Source organism: Cervus elaphus, chromosome 26, assembly GCF_910594005.1.
Source record: "Cervus elaphus chromosome 26, mCerEla1.1, whole genome shotgun sequence".
Taxonomy (NCBI): Eukaryota; Metazoa; Chordata; class Mammalia; order Artiodactyla; family Cervidae; genus Cervus; species Cervus elaphus.
Window position 1 is genome coordinate 49,838,417 of NC_057840.1, and position 14,006 is coordinate 49,852,422.

At 44.8% G+C, this 14,006-nt stretch overlaps 1 protein-coding gene across 7 annotated transcripts in view; it reads left to right on the top strand.

Annotated features, from left to right (window-relative positions):
* Nucleotides 1-14,006, top strand: part of FAM120B (family with sequence similarity 120B) — a 77,266-nt gene that overhangs the window by 26,093 nt on the left and 37,167 nt on the right. For all 7 annotated transcript variants that reach the window (XM_043888146.1, XM_043888150.1, XM_043888151.1 and 4 more), the window contains exon 4: nt 13,716-13,817. In XM_043888146.1, the coding sequence (XP_043744081.1) occupies nt 13,716-13,817 (102 nt within the window). The remainder of the gene's footprint in view (nt 1-13,715; nt 13,818-14,006) is intronic.

Consider the following 14,006-nt stretch of genomic DNA (forward strand, 5'->3'; position numbering starts at 1 on the left):
ATGTACAGATATCCATGTACAGATGTGGATGTATTATCCATACAAGATCCAGGCGTGGATGTACAGATATCCATGTACAGATGTGGATGTATTGTCCATACAAGATCCAGGCGTGGATGTACCGATGTCCATGTACAGATATGGATGTATTATCCATACCAGATCCAGGCGTGGATGTACAGATACCCATGTACAGATATGGATGTATTATCCATACAAGATCCAGGCGTGGATGTACAGATATCCATGTACAGATGTGGATGTATTATCCATACAAGATCCAGGCGTGGATGTACAGATATCCACGTACAGATGTGGATGTATTATCCATACAAGATCCAGGCGTGGATGTACGGATACCCACGTACAGATATGGATGTATTATCCATACAAGATCCAGGCGTGGATGTACGGATACCCACGTACAGATATGGATGTATTATCCATACAAGATCCAGGCGTGGATGTACGGATACCCACGTACAGATATGGATGTATTATCCATACAAGATCCAGGCGTGGATGTACAGATATCCACGTACAGATATGGATGTATTATCCATACAAGATCCAGGCGTGGATGTACAGATACCCACGTACAGATATGGATGTATTATCCATACAAGATCCAGGCGTGGATGTACAGATACCCACGTACAGATATGGATGTATTATCCATACAAGATCCAGGCGTGGATGTACAGATATCCACGTACAGATGTGGATGTATTATCCATACAAGATCCAGGCGTGGATGTACGGATATCCATGTACAGATATGGATGTATTATCCATACAAGATCCAGGCGTGGATGTACAGATATCCACGTACAGATATGGATGTATTACCCGTACCAGATCCAGGCGTGGATGTACAGATATCCATGTACAGATATGGATGTATTATCCATACAAGATCCAGGCGTGGATGTACAGATATCCACGTACAGATATGGATGTATTACCCGTACCAGATCCAGGCGTGGATGTACAGATATCCATGTACAGATATGGATGTATTACCCATACAAGATCCAGGCGTGGATGTACAGATATCCATGTACAGATATGGATGTATTACCCATACAAGATCCAGGCGTGGATGTACAGATACCCACGTACAGATATGGATGTATTACCCGTACCAGATCCAGGCGTGGATGTACGGATATCCATGTACAGATATGGATGTATTATCCATACAAGATCCAGGCGTGGATGTACGGATATCCATGTACAGATATGGATGTATTATCCATACAAGATCCAGGCGTGGATGTACAGATATCCATGTACAGATATGGATGTATTACCCGTACCAGATCCAGGCGTGGATGTACGGATACCCATGTACAGATATGGATGTATTACCCATACAAGATCCAGGCGTGGATGTACAGATATCCATGTACAGATATGGATGTATTACCCGTACCAGATCCAGGCGTGGATGTACAGATATCCATGTACAGATATGGATGTATTACCCGTACCAGATCCAGGCGTGGATGTACAGATATCCATGTACAGATATGGATGTATTATCCATACAAGATCCAGGCGTGGATGTACGGATACCCATGTACAGATATGGATGTATTATCCATACAAGATCCAGGCGTGGATGTACGGATACCCATGTACAGATGTGGATGTACTACCCATCCCAGATCCAGGTGTGTTCCGTGGCCGCAGGGGCTCTCCCTCTGCTGCCTCTTGGTGCCCCCCTTCTGTCCCTGTCCCCTGGCTGAACACTGGTCCGTCCTCCAGCACAACCCCTCGGTCATTTTGAGAGTGTCACATAAATGGGAACATAGTAGGTAACCTTTGAGATTCATGCGTATGTTTTAAGTATAAATATGTGATTCTTGTTTTTACTTTAAGCTGTTGGCAAAAATTTTTGTGAAGGACCAGATGATAAATATTTTAGGCTTTGAGGGCCCCACAGTCAGTAACAGCTAATGAGCTCTGCTGAGGCGGTGCCCTAGACGCAGATCCAGAAGGGCATGGTTGTGCCACTGAAGCTCTGTCTAGTCTTCCCATGTCGCAGAGTTTGAATTGTATGTCATTGGTCTGTGTCAGAATATTCTTCTTTCATTAATTTTCTAATCATTTAAAGCAATATGAAAAGTATTATTAGCTTTCAGACTGAATAAAAGCAAGCCAGCCAGATTTGGCCTGTGAGCTATGCTTTTGGTTGTTTTGGAAAGGAGTTAATCGGTGAGTTGATTGCTGTGTGTGCCGTTTCTGGTGCTCTTTATTGTAGAAATGTAATTCTGCTGGCGGCAGAATTTTAGATGCTTTTGTCTGGCACTTTGAGGGTGTCATTCTGTTGTCTCTAGCTTGTGTTTCTCCTGAGATGACCGTGGTCCTTCTGACTGTTGGGTCCACAGGTTGTGAGTGTGTGTTTCTCTGGCTGTCCTTAGGGTTTTTTGCTGATTGCTGGTTTTCAGCCCCTATTTAAGCTGAACTTTGGAGTCATTTCCTCCATGTTTATTCTGCTTGCAGCTGTTGAGCTGCTTGGGTCTGTGAGTTTCTATTCCCTGTTGACTTTGAGAGAGCACCATTTCATTGAACACTTTTCTGTGTCTCTCTGTCGCTCTAGGCCCCTATCACATACCTGGTTCACACCTCACAGTGCCCCTCAGGCACCAAAGCTCATTTTTAAGCCTCTTCTCTCTGTGATTCAATTTGGATCCCTCTTGTTGCTCTGATTTCACATTTACAGAGCCTTTCTTCTGCAGTGTCTAGTCTGCTACTAGCCTATCCAGTGAAATGGTCATTTCAGTTATTGTGTTTTTAGCATGTAAAAAAGTCTTCCATTTCTTTCTTCCCTGTCTTCATGTTTTCCTTTAAATCCTTGTTTAAAGTTTCCTTTAAAAACTTGTGTGCAGTACCTGTTTTCAAGTCCTTGTCTACTAATCCCATCATCCTGTCATTGCTGGGCCTGTTTCTTGTCTTTTCTCCTTCTGGTGGGTCCACGTGTTTCTGCTTATTCTAGTGTCCAGTATTTTACTCTTTTGAAAAGGTTTTGGATCTGTGAAGGGTCTTGCCTTTTGTCCTCTAGGGGTCATTTACCTGATCCTTGCAGGGTTTGCCTGAAGTCTCCTTAGGTGGTCTGGGGAACCTCAGGAGATAGAGGGGCCCTGTTCCTGAGGCTGGGGCTTCCTGGGCTGTCACCGAGTGCTGGCGTCTGACGCAGCCCAGCCCCTGCACGTGTGGCCTCAGGGTCGCACAGCCAATGGCCGTCTGCCTGGCCTCGTTCAGCCTTGCCCTGGACCTGCCGCGCTCCATCCCTCAGGGCCTCAGGGTGCTCCTCTGCATGGCGCGGGCTCTGGTTCTGTGTGCAGCCCTGCCGCTGGGACAGCCTGTCCTCTCCGAGCCCTGCTTTGCCCTGCTCTGCTCCCCTCTCCGCTCCGCTCCGCTCTCCTCCCCGCTCCGCTCCTCTCTCCTCTCTTGCTCTGCTGGGCTCTCACAGCCTTGGCTGCCTTCTGCATGGCGCCCTGGGGTAGAACTGTCCGCTTGAGGGTGCCAGGGCTTCTCCGCAGTCCCTGTCTCGGCCACACCCACCCTCCTCTCCTGTTGTAGGTGCCGGTGGAGGTGAGTGCTGGTGTTGTGCTTGTACCTTTTTTGTGGCTTTTCTTTGCCCTTGGAGAGTTCTGTCCTGCATGTTGGTACATATTTCTCCCATCCATATGTCTATTGTCCGTTGTTGGAGCTTCTCAGAGATGATGCTGGACCTCCTGGGCTGATGTTTTGTTTCTTCATCCTTACTTCCTGGTTTGATTTTCCTGCATTTGGGGAACATTTCACCACTTCATTCTCAGCTCTTTGAGAGGTTTCCCTCTCTCCTTCCTGTCTCATTTCTCTCTCCTTTGAGACCTCACTCGTCTTCCTGACACTTCTCCAGTGAAGTGGAATTCCTGCTGGAAGCCTTGAACCTCGCTGGTGGGAGGCTGGCAGAGCTGGGTTTGCTCCCTTTCTGCCCATGTGCTTTCTTTCACTTGCATTGCTTTAAGAATCAAATCCATGTTGGCAGATACAAAATGTATTTTCCAACTCAAGCCATCCTTCTGATCAGTTCTCTTTATTCCTCAGGCCCTTAAACACTAACTCCCCTGGATTCCTCCCTTCTTCCCTCATCAAAAGTGATTTCCTGTCACTCACAGGGACCATCTTGCATGTGGGAGAGGGGTGGTTGGGTGGGGAAGCGGGGGAGGAAGGGGTGCCCCAGAGGGCCACTGACCCAGTGTCTCCTCTCCCTCCCTGGAAAGAAGTAATTTCCTCTCTATGGGCACCATGCACTCTTCATTCTTCAGCGCATTACTGTTTGTACTTGCCTGTGCGCGTCATCTGTGGCCACCTCCCCACCGGGCTGAGCAGGGCCTGGTCAGGGGCGTCCTGCTGCACCTGGCAGATGTCTCAGCGTGAGTTAGTGACCGATATGTGTGTGTTTAAAATACTGCCTCTTCAGAAGTGCTTGCATTTAGCAAGGCATTCCTTGGAAAAGGGTTACTCTGATGGTTGAATTTCAGACACCGAGGGAGAGCGATGGTCCCTCAAACACTGCTACACGAGCAGCTGTCTCTAAACCCTGTCTGACGGGCAGGCAGGGAGCTACTTGTTTGGAGTGAGGTCTAGAATCAAAGGTGCCTTTAGCTCCGCAGTCCCTGACTCTCTGCACCAGAGCTCCTGCAGGTGTGCAGCTGTGGACACTGGAGGTCTGAGCCAAAGCATGGCACCAAATTGATGACTTCATCCCTCAAAGTCCCTAATTAGGGGCAGGATTTGGATAACAGATCTGTTGGATGCTCTAGTTCATCTGGAATGTTGGAGGGTGCCTCTTCAGGGAGTGCTTGGTCACTGCGCTCCTCCCCATATTTATATAGAGGAGCATATGGTGTTTAGACAGCTCAGTGGCATCATGGCCAAAACAGGGGAGAAACCCTAAAGTCACTCAATCCTCAGCCCGTCCTTGGCTTCATGCCTATTCTTACCACTGATTTTAACACTGTCTGTTTTTTAGTCTCCCTAGTGATAAGATTAGATAAAATCATCAGGAAGCTTGATGCATTTTAAGAAATAAACTCAAAAAGGTGCAAGAAGGCAGACTCTGTCTGTTTTCCCCCTCCCATCTCACTGGTTCACAGCTCAGAATAGCCCACGCCTGTGGCCCCCTTTAACAGTTAATATTAACTGTCCTTTTTCCTTGTCACTTTCCCCTCATTTTCACCATGCAGACATTCCAGGAATCCAATGGGAATTGCAGGAGGCTGATAAGACTTGTGACGGGCACCTTTGCAAAGCGCCTGCAGGGCATTAGCTCCTCCGAGTCCGAGAGGTTGACCTGAAAAGTAATCCTTTTTTCCCAAATATATATACAAAAAAGAAAGTTTGGGGGAATTTTCTATTTTTTAAGCACTAATGCCACACATAATTATATATTAATCCAGCAATATAAAAAATGTAGGATCATAAAGACAAATATATACTTTTTTATTTTTTTTATTATTATTTTTTAAATATGTACTTTTTAAAGCCTGGAGAGTTGTTATCAAACTTGAAAATCCCTGTGATTGAGAGGTTATAGTTGACATTGCTTCTGCTCATTCTCTTCCCTTCCCAGTGCTCACAGACCTGCCAGATCGTGTGAGAGGAGTGGGCACTTTTGAGGCTTTGTGTGTTGGAATAATCAGGAGTTTTTAATGGGAGAAAGGTTGGACATGTAGACAGACCCACATTTTTGCTCCCAGGGTAACATTTCTTGGTTATACACAGAAGCTTTTATAAATGGTATAATGTGGAAATAGCAGAAGAACAACTTTGATTGTTATTTTTTTGTTTTTCATATAAAATGTTATAGTGTGAATAGAGAGTAAAACTAACAAAGAACTTTCACTTGAGTTTTACTTTGCTCCTTGAACTCGGAAACCAGCAAATCGAAAGTTCAAATGAGAAAATCAAGTTTTCCTTTTAGGAATTATCAAACTCAATCCCCTCTTCTCTTTTTCTTCATATGTAGGCATCTAAGAAGATGATTTTATTTTAATTCAGACAAACTAGATTATTGCAAACATTTCTGCTATTTCAAAATACATGCCAGATTAAACCTCTGAAAATATGTGGTACCTCAGAGAAAACTCAGCAGTGGCTACAGGACTGGAAAAGGTCAATTTTCATTTCATTTCCAAAGAAGGGCATTGCCAGGGAATGTTCCAGCTACTGTACAGTTGGAGTCGTTTCACATACTAGCAAGTACCATGCTCAAAATCCTTCAAGTTAGGCTTTCGCAGTACATGAACCGAGAACTTCCAGATGTATAAGCTGGGTTTAGAAAAGGCAGAGGAACCAGAGATCAAATTGCTAATATTTGTTGGGTCATGGAGAAAGCAAGGGAGGACTGGAAAAACATCTACTTCTGCCTCGTTGTCTGTTCATACTCTTCATAGGATCCTCAAGGCAAGAATGCTGAAGTCGTTTGCCATTCCCTTCTCCCGTGGACTCCGGGAGATAGTGAAGGACAGGGAAGCCTGGCATGCTGTAGTCCATGAGGTCACAAAATTCAGAAACGACTGAGTGACTGAAAAACATCAACTGCTTCATTGACTACACTAAAGCCTTTGACTGTGTAGATCACTACAAACTGGAAAATCCGTCATTAAAGAGAAGGGAATGCCAGACCACCTGACCTGCCTCCTGAGAAACCTGTATGCAGGTCAAGAAGCCACAGTTAGAACTGGACATGGAGCAACTGACTGGTCAAAATGGGGAAAGGAGTACAAAGTGACAAGGTTGTATACTATCACCCTACTTATTTAACTTCCCTGCAGAATACTTCATGCTAAATACCGGGCTAGATGAATCATAAGCTAGAATCAAGATTGCTGGAAGAAATAGCAACAACCTCAGATATGTAGATAATACCACTCTAATGGCAGAAAACAAAGAGGAACTAAAGAGCCTCTTGATGAGGGTGAAAAAGGAGAGTGAAAAAGCTAGGCTGAAACTCTACATTCAGAAAACTAAGATCATGGCATCTGGTCCCATCCCTTCGTGGCAAATAGAAGGGGAATAAGTGGAAGCAGTGACAGATTTTCTTTTTTGGGGCTCCCCCAAAAAATGACTGTAGCCATGAAATTAAAAGACACTTGCTCCTTGGAAAGAAAGGTATGACCAACCTAGACACCATATTAAAAAGCAGAGACATCACTTTGCCAGCAACGGTCCATAGAGTCAAAGCTGTGGTTCCTCCAGCAGTCATGTACAGATGTGAGGGTTGGACCATAAAGAAGGATGAGTGCCAAAGAATTGATGCTTTTGAATTGTGGTGCCAAAGAAGACTCTTGAGAGTCCCTTGGACTGCAAGATCAAACCAGTCGATCCTAAAGGAAATCAACTTTGAATATTCACTGGAAAGACTGATGCAAAAGCTGAAGCTCCAATACTTTGGCCACTTGATCTGAAGAGCCGACTCATTGAACCCTGATGCTGGGAAAGTTTGAAGGCAGAAGGAGAAGGTGGCAGCAGAGGATGAGATGGATAGATGGCATCACCGACTCAGTGGAAAAGAGCTTGAGCAAACTCCTGGTGGGCGCTTGGTGTGCTGCAGTCCAAGGGGTTGCAAGAGTCAGACTTGACTTAGTGACTGAACAACAGCAACCAGAGAATGGGCTAATTTTCCAGCAAAATGCATTTATTTTAAGATGATTTCAGGTAATACTTTGCATCTAGTCGTGGCTTTTGGAAGCAGCAGGGAGCTGTAACTGTGTCTATGGTAGGGATAATCTGAATTAACAGAGAAAATGCTTCCAAGTGAATGTCTTGGTTTGGACAGAGACCTCATTCAGACTAAAGACTTATTCTTTGCATGTTGATAGGCTTTTCTGGCCACTGTGCGCTGCCCTTTACCCTCTTCTGGCAGAAGGAGGAAACAGGAATCCTGAGGGTCCCTGTCACCTGCCTGCTCACCAGGGGAGTGGCAGGACGCAGAAGAGCCTGCAGACACCTGGCCTCCACTTCAGAGAAGATGCTCATTTGTGTCTCTTTTCCTGTATCCTTCCCCACAGTTTCTGATAAAATTTTGTTTAGGGAATGAAAATTAAGATTAGCAGTTCCAATTGAACTTTCATCTTCTGGCTAGCTAATTTTATTTGAAAGATAAGAGTTTCCTATTCAAGGCTCTGTAAGTAAATAGCTGTAAGTGCTACAGTTTATGCAGCAAAGTTCACTCGTGTTCTGGTCAGTTAAACTCATCAGGTGTTCAGTTAATCATTTTAAAAAGCAAAAGCTTTTCTTAGTTTGTTAATTAAGAAATACTTTGGAATTAATATGCACTTAACCCCCAGTTCAGTTCAGTCACTCAGTTGTATTTGACTCTTTGCGACCCCATAGACTGTAGCATGCCAGGCCTCCTTGGCCATCACCAGCTCCTGGAGCTTTCTCAAACTCATGTCCATCAAGTCGGTGATGCCATCCAACCATCTCATCCTCTGTCATCCCCTTCTCCTCCTGCCTTCAATCTTTCCCAGCATCAAGATCTTTTCTAGTCAATGTATGCAAAGCCAATACAATACTGTAAAGTAAAATAAAACAAAAAAAAAGATCTTTTCTAATGAGTCAGTTCTTCTCATCAGGTGGCCAGAGTATTGGAGTTTCACCTTCAGCATCAGTCCTTCCAATGAATATTCAGGACTGATCTCCTTTAGGATGGACTGGTTGGATCTCCTTGCAGTCCAAGGGACTCTCAAGAGTCTTTTTCAACACCACAGTTCAAAAGCATCAATTCTTCCATACTCAACTTCCTTTATGGTCCAACTCTCACACCCATGCATGACCACTGGAAAAACCATAGCTTTGACTAGACAGACCTTTGTTGGCAAAGTAATGTCTCTGCTTTTTAATATGCTGTCTAGGTTGGTCATAACTTTCCTTCCAAGGAGCAAATGTCTTTTAATTTCATGACTGCAGTCACCATCTGCAGTGATTTTGGAGCCCAAGAAAATAAACCCTCTGTTGTCCAAGTTATGGAGAAAAGAGGGAGTTTGGCGTCAGTGCTGGTCTGCATGGTGAGGAAAGAGGGGATCGGGTTTATGTGCTGGTCTAAATTTTGAGAGAAGAGCTCCTGGTGTTGGTGCTGGTCTTGAGCCTATTTTCTCTGCTAGGCCTGCCGCTCCTATTGGACTCACCTCCATGGGCAGTGCCGTCCTCCTGGATTGTAGCTGGGCAGATAATGCTGAGGTGCCTTGCCTAACTCAGTGGAACTATGAGCCATGCCATGTAGGGCCACCCAAGATGGATGGGTCATGGTGGAGAGTTCTCAGTAAACATAGTCCACCAGAGAAGGGAATGGCAAACCACTTCAGTATTCTTGCCTTGAGAACCCCATGAAAAGGCAAAAAGATTTGACACTGAAAGATGAACTCCACTGGTCAGTAGGTGCCCGATATGCAACTGGAGAAGAGTGGAGAAATAAATCCGGAAAGAATGAAGAGGCTGAGCCAAAGCAAAAACAATGCCCAGTTGTGGATGTGACTGGTGATAGAAGTACCAACTCCAAAGTTGTAGAGAACAATACTTCATAGGAACCTGGAATGTTAGGTCTGTGAATCAAGGTAAATTGGAAGTGGTCAAACAGGAGATGGCCAGAGTGAACATCAACATTTTAGGAATCGGTGAACTAAAATGGACCGGAATGGGCGAGTTTCATTCAGATGACCATTATATCTACTACTGTGGGCAAGAATCCCTTAGAAGAAATGGAGTAGCCCTCATAGTCAACAAGAGTCCAAAACTCCGTGCTTAGGGGCAGTCTCAAAAATGACAGAATGATCTCTGTTCGTTTCCAAGGCAAATCATTCAATATCACAGTAATCCAAGTCTATGCCCCAATCACTAATGTCAAAGAAGCTGAAGTTGAATGGTTCTGTGAAGACCTACAAGACCTCTAGAACTAACACCAAAAAAAGATGTCCTTTTCATCATAGGGGACTGGAATGCAAAAGTAGGGAGTCAAGAGATACCTGGAGTAATGGGCAAGTTTGGCCTTGGGGTACAAAATGAAGCAGGGCAAAGGCTAACAGAGTTTTGCCAAGAGAACGCACTGGTCAGAGCAAACACCCTCTTCCAACAACACAAGATACAACTCTACACATGGACATAACAAGACTGTCAACACTGAAATCTGATTGTTTATGTTCTTTGCAGACGAAGATGGAGACGCTCTGTACAGTCAGCAAAAACAAGACCAGGAGCTGACTGTGGCTCAGAGCATGAGCTCCTTATTGCAAAATTCAGGCTTAAGTTGAAGAAAGTAGGGAAAACCACTAGACCATTTCAAGTATGACCTAAATCAAATCCCTTATGATTATACAGAGGAAGTAGCAAATAGATTCAAGGTATTAGGTCTGATAGATAGAGTGTCTGAAGAACTATAGACAGAGGTTTGTAACATTGTACATGAGATGGTGATCAAAACCATCCCCAAGAAGAAAAAATGCAAAAAGGCAAAATGGTTGTATGTGGAGGCCTTACAGATAGCTAAGAAAAGAAGAGAAGTGAAAGGCAAAGGAGAAATGGGAAAGATAAATCCATCTGAATGCTGAGTTCCAAAGAATAGCAAGGAGAGATAAGAAAGCCTTCCTAAGTGGTCAATGCAAAGAAATAGAGAAAAACAATAGAATGGGAAAGACTAGAGATCTCGTCAAGAAAATTAGAGATACCAAGGGAACATTTCATGCAAAGATGGGCACAATAAAGGACAGAAATGGTATGGACCTAACAGAAGCAGAAGATATTAAGAAGAGGTGGCAAGAATACACAGAACTATACAAAAACAGATCTTAATCACCCGGATAACCACGATGGTGTGATCACTCACCTCGAGCCACACATCCTGGAGTGTGAAGTCAAGTGGGCCTTAGGAAACATCACTACAAACAAAGGTAGTGGAGGTGATGGAATTCCAACTGAGCTATTTCAAGTCCTAAAAGATGATTCTGTGAAAGGGCTGCACTCAATATGCCAGCAAATTTGGAAAACTCAGCAGTGGCCACAGGACTGGAAAAGGTCAGTTTTCATTCCTATCCCAAATGCCAAAGGACACTCAAACTACCACACAGTTATCTCACATGCTAGCAAAGTAATGCTCAAAATTCTCCAAGCAAGGCTTCAATATTATGTTAACCGAGAACTTCCAGATGTTCAAGCTGGATTTAGAAATGGCAGAGGAACCAGAGATCAAATTGCCAGCATCCATTGGATCATAGAAAAAGCAAGAAAATTCCAGAAAGACATCTACCTCTTCTTCATTGACTGTGCTAAAACCTTTAGCTGTTTGGATCACAACAACCTGTGCAAAATTGTTAGAGAGATGGGAATACCGTACCACCTTACCTGCCTCCTGAGAAGTCTGTATGCAGGTCAAGAAGCAACTGTTAGAACTGGGCATGGAACAAAGGGCTGATTCAAAATTGGGAAAGGAGTCATGGTTTTATATTGTCACCTTGCTTATTTAACTTATATGCAGAATACATCATGAGAAATGCTGGACTGGATGAAGCACAAGCTGGAATCAGATTGCTAGAAGAAATATCAATAACCTCAGGTGTACATATGACACCACCCTTGTCACAGAAAGTGAAGAGGAACTAAAGAGCTTCTTGATGAAAGTGAAAGAGGGGAGTGAAAAAGCTGGCTTAAAACTCAGCATTCAAAAAATGAAAATCATGGCATCCAGTCCCATCACTTCCTGGCAAATAGATGGGGAAACAATGGAAACAGTGACAGACTTTATTTTCTTTTGCTCCAAAATCACTTTAGATGCTGACTGCAGCCATGAAATGAAAAACACTTTTTTATTGGAAGAAAAGCTATGACCAACCTAGACAGCATAATAAAAAGCAGAGACATTACTTAGCTGACAAAGATCTGTCTAGTCAAAACTATGGTTTTTGTAGTAGTCATGTATTGATGTGAGAGTTGGACCATACAGGAAGCTGAGCGCTGAAGAATTGATGCTTTTGAACTGTGGTGTTGGAAAAGACTCTTGAGGGTTCCTTGGACTTCAAGGAGATCAAACCAGTTAATCCTAAAGGAAATCAGTCCTGAATATTCATTGGGAGTACTGATGCTGAAGCTGAAGCTCTAATAATCTCACCACCTGATGCGAAGAACTGACTCATTGGAAAAGACCCTGATGCTGGGAAAGATTGAGGGCAGAAGGAGAAGGGGACGACAGAGGATGAGATGGTTGGATGGCATCATGGACTCAATGGACATGAGTTTGAGCGAGCTTTGGGAATTGGTGATGGACAGGGAGGCCTGGGGTGCTGTAGTCCATGGGGTCGCAAGGAGTCAGACATGACTGAGCGACTGAATTGAACTGAGATGATGCTGTGTGCCTCTTGGAATATTGGTCCAAAGACTGCTTCCCTCAGCCCTGACAGCGGAGAGCTAGGAGGCCTGTCGGGTGTGTTTAGGCTCAGGTGCCCACCTGAGCCTCTCTGTCTTTGTGTGTCACTTAGAGTTAAAACTCTGAGACATGGCCTCTGAACCTCTGTGCTGTGAACAGTCTTAGATAGAAGGTGGTCACTTCCACGCAATATCAGATGTGGTTTTGTGAATGTTTTAGTGATTCCCAAGGAGTCACTTGGCAGGCTAGGTCCCTTAATAGCAGTGGTTGAGTAGGAGTACAGAACCTAGTAACGTTTGTCTCTTGGCATGAGCAGGGCAGCATTCACTCAGTTGGCTATTTTTTAATGCAATGAAAACCTTGGCCAAGAGGATTACATAGAAATTGGGTTGTTTTATTTTTAACAACATTAAGAATACTCAGATCTTCTTTCTTTTTTTAAATTTTTTCTGTGTGTATGAAATTTAGGCTAAGATGAACTTGCTCCTAAACCTGCAGTTAATGAGCATTTGCTCTGGGCCTTGTGTTTTACAGAGAATGGTTTTTGCTCTAGGGAGCTCAGTTTTTTGGGACTCTAGCCAGAGTGCTGACTGAGTGAGCTGCAGTGTTTGGGGAGCATGGGAGGCTCAGCTGAGAGGGAGGGAAGGGGGCTCGCCAAGTGTGGGCACAGGAGGTGGGCGTCTGCGGTGGGCTGGGGGAGTGGTGGAGGGGAGTGGGAGCAGAGCAGAGCGTGGCCAAACACAGAGGTGAGGAGGGGCACGGTGATTGTGCGGCTGAGTGGAGCACTGCAGCTGACTGGGCCACCTGAACTTCCATAGCAGTTAGTAATCTAGCAACAGACAGAAGTGCCTTTATTCTAGACTGTTCCTACCAGCTTTCTGATTTGTCTGACTTAACACTAGTCTTAATAGTTGTGTAAAGTAGTGAATTTAAAAGCAGAAAGGACTGTCATATTCCTGCTCCTTAAATGTTCTCTGGAACGGCATGAGGGTGGTGGGGAAGGAAAGCAGGATTCTACAGGAGCCGTCTCGGTGGTGACCGAGAGGTCACCTCTGCCCTCAGTGATCACCTACCCAGGTTGTCCTGCCACCCCCCACCCAAGGTCATCGTTCTGGTGGGAATGGATGGATGACCATCCGATCAGAGGGTAGGAGACCCACTGCTGGATGCCCGAGGCCCCTCGGTGACCTTTGATGTGAGAACTCACTGGGCTCTCCAGCATGGAATCGGTCCGGCCAAGGGGCTCTCGTGCAGTGTCGGTGATGGATTGGTACGCACGTCCACTGATGCAGCTGTCTTCACTCAGGTGGTTTCAGCACCAGCCCCGCTGTCAAGGAGTGGTTTGTGTACTCCGGGAACCCACTGAGGCAGCCGGACCTCGTCAGGCCTCTGCAGATGAACATTCCAGGTACAGACTGCCTTGATTAAATGTCAGAGTTGTTCACCACATGATGCAATAATGATCTCTGTGGAAACATACTTTTCCAGAACTGCACACACACTGATTTTCATTTCTACCATGGGTCCAAGAGCAGTGTACCTAATGAAGTTCTAATACAACAGAGGAAAGGGCATTATACAGACCTCCCCAGGCCCA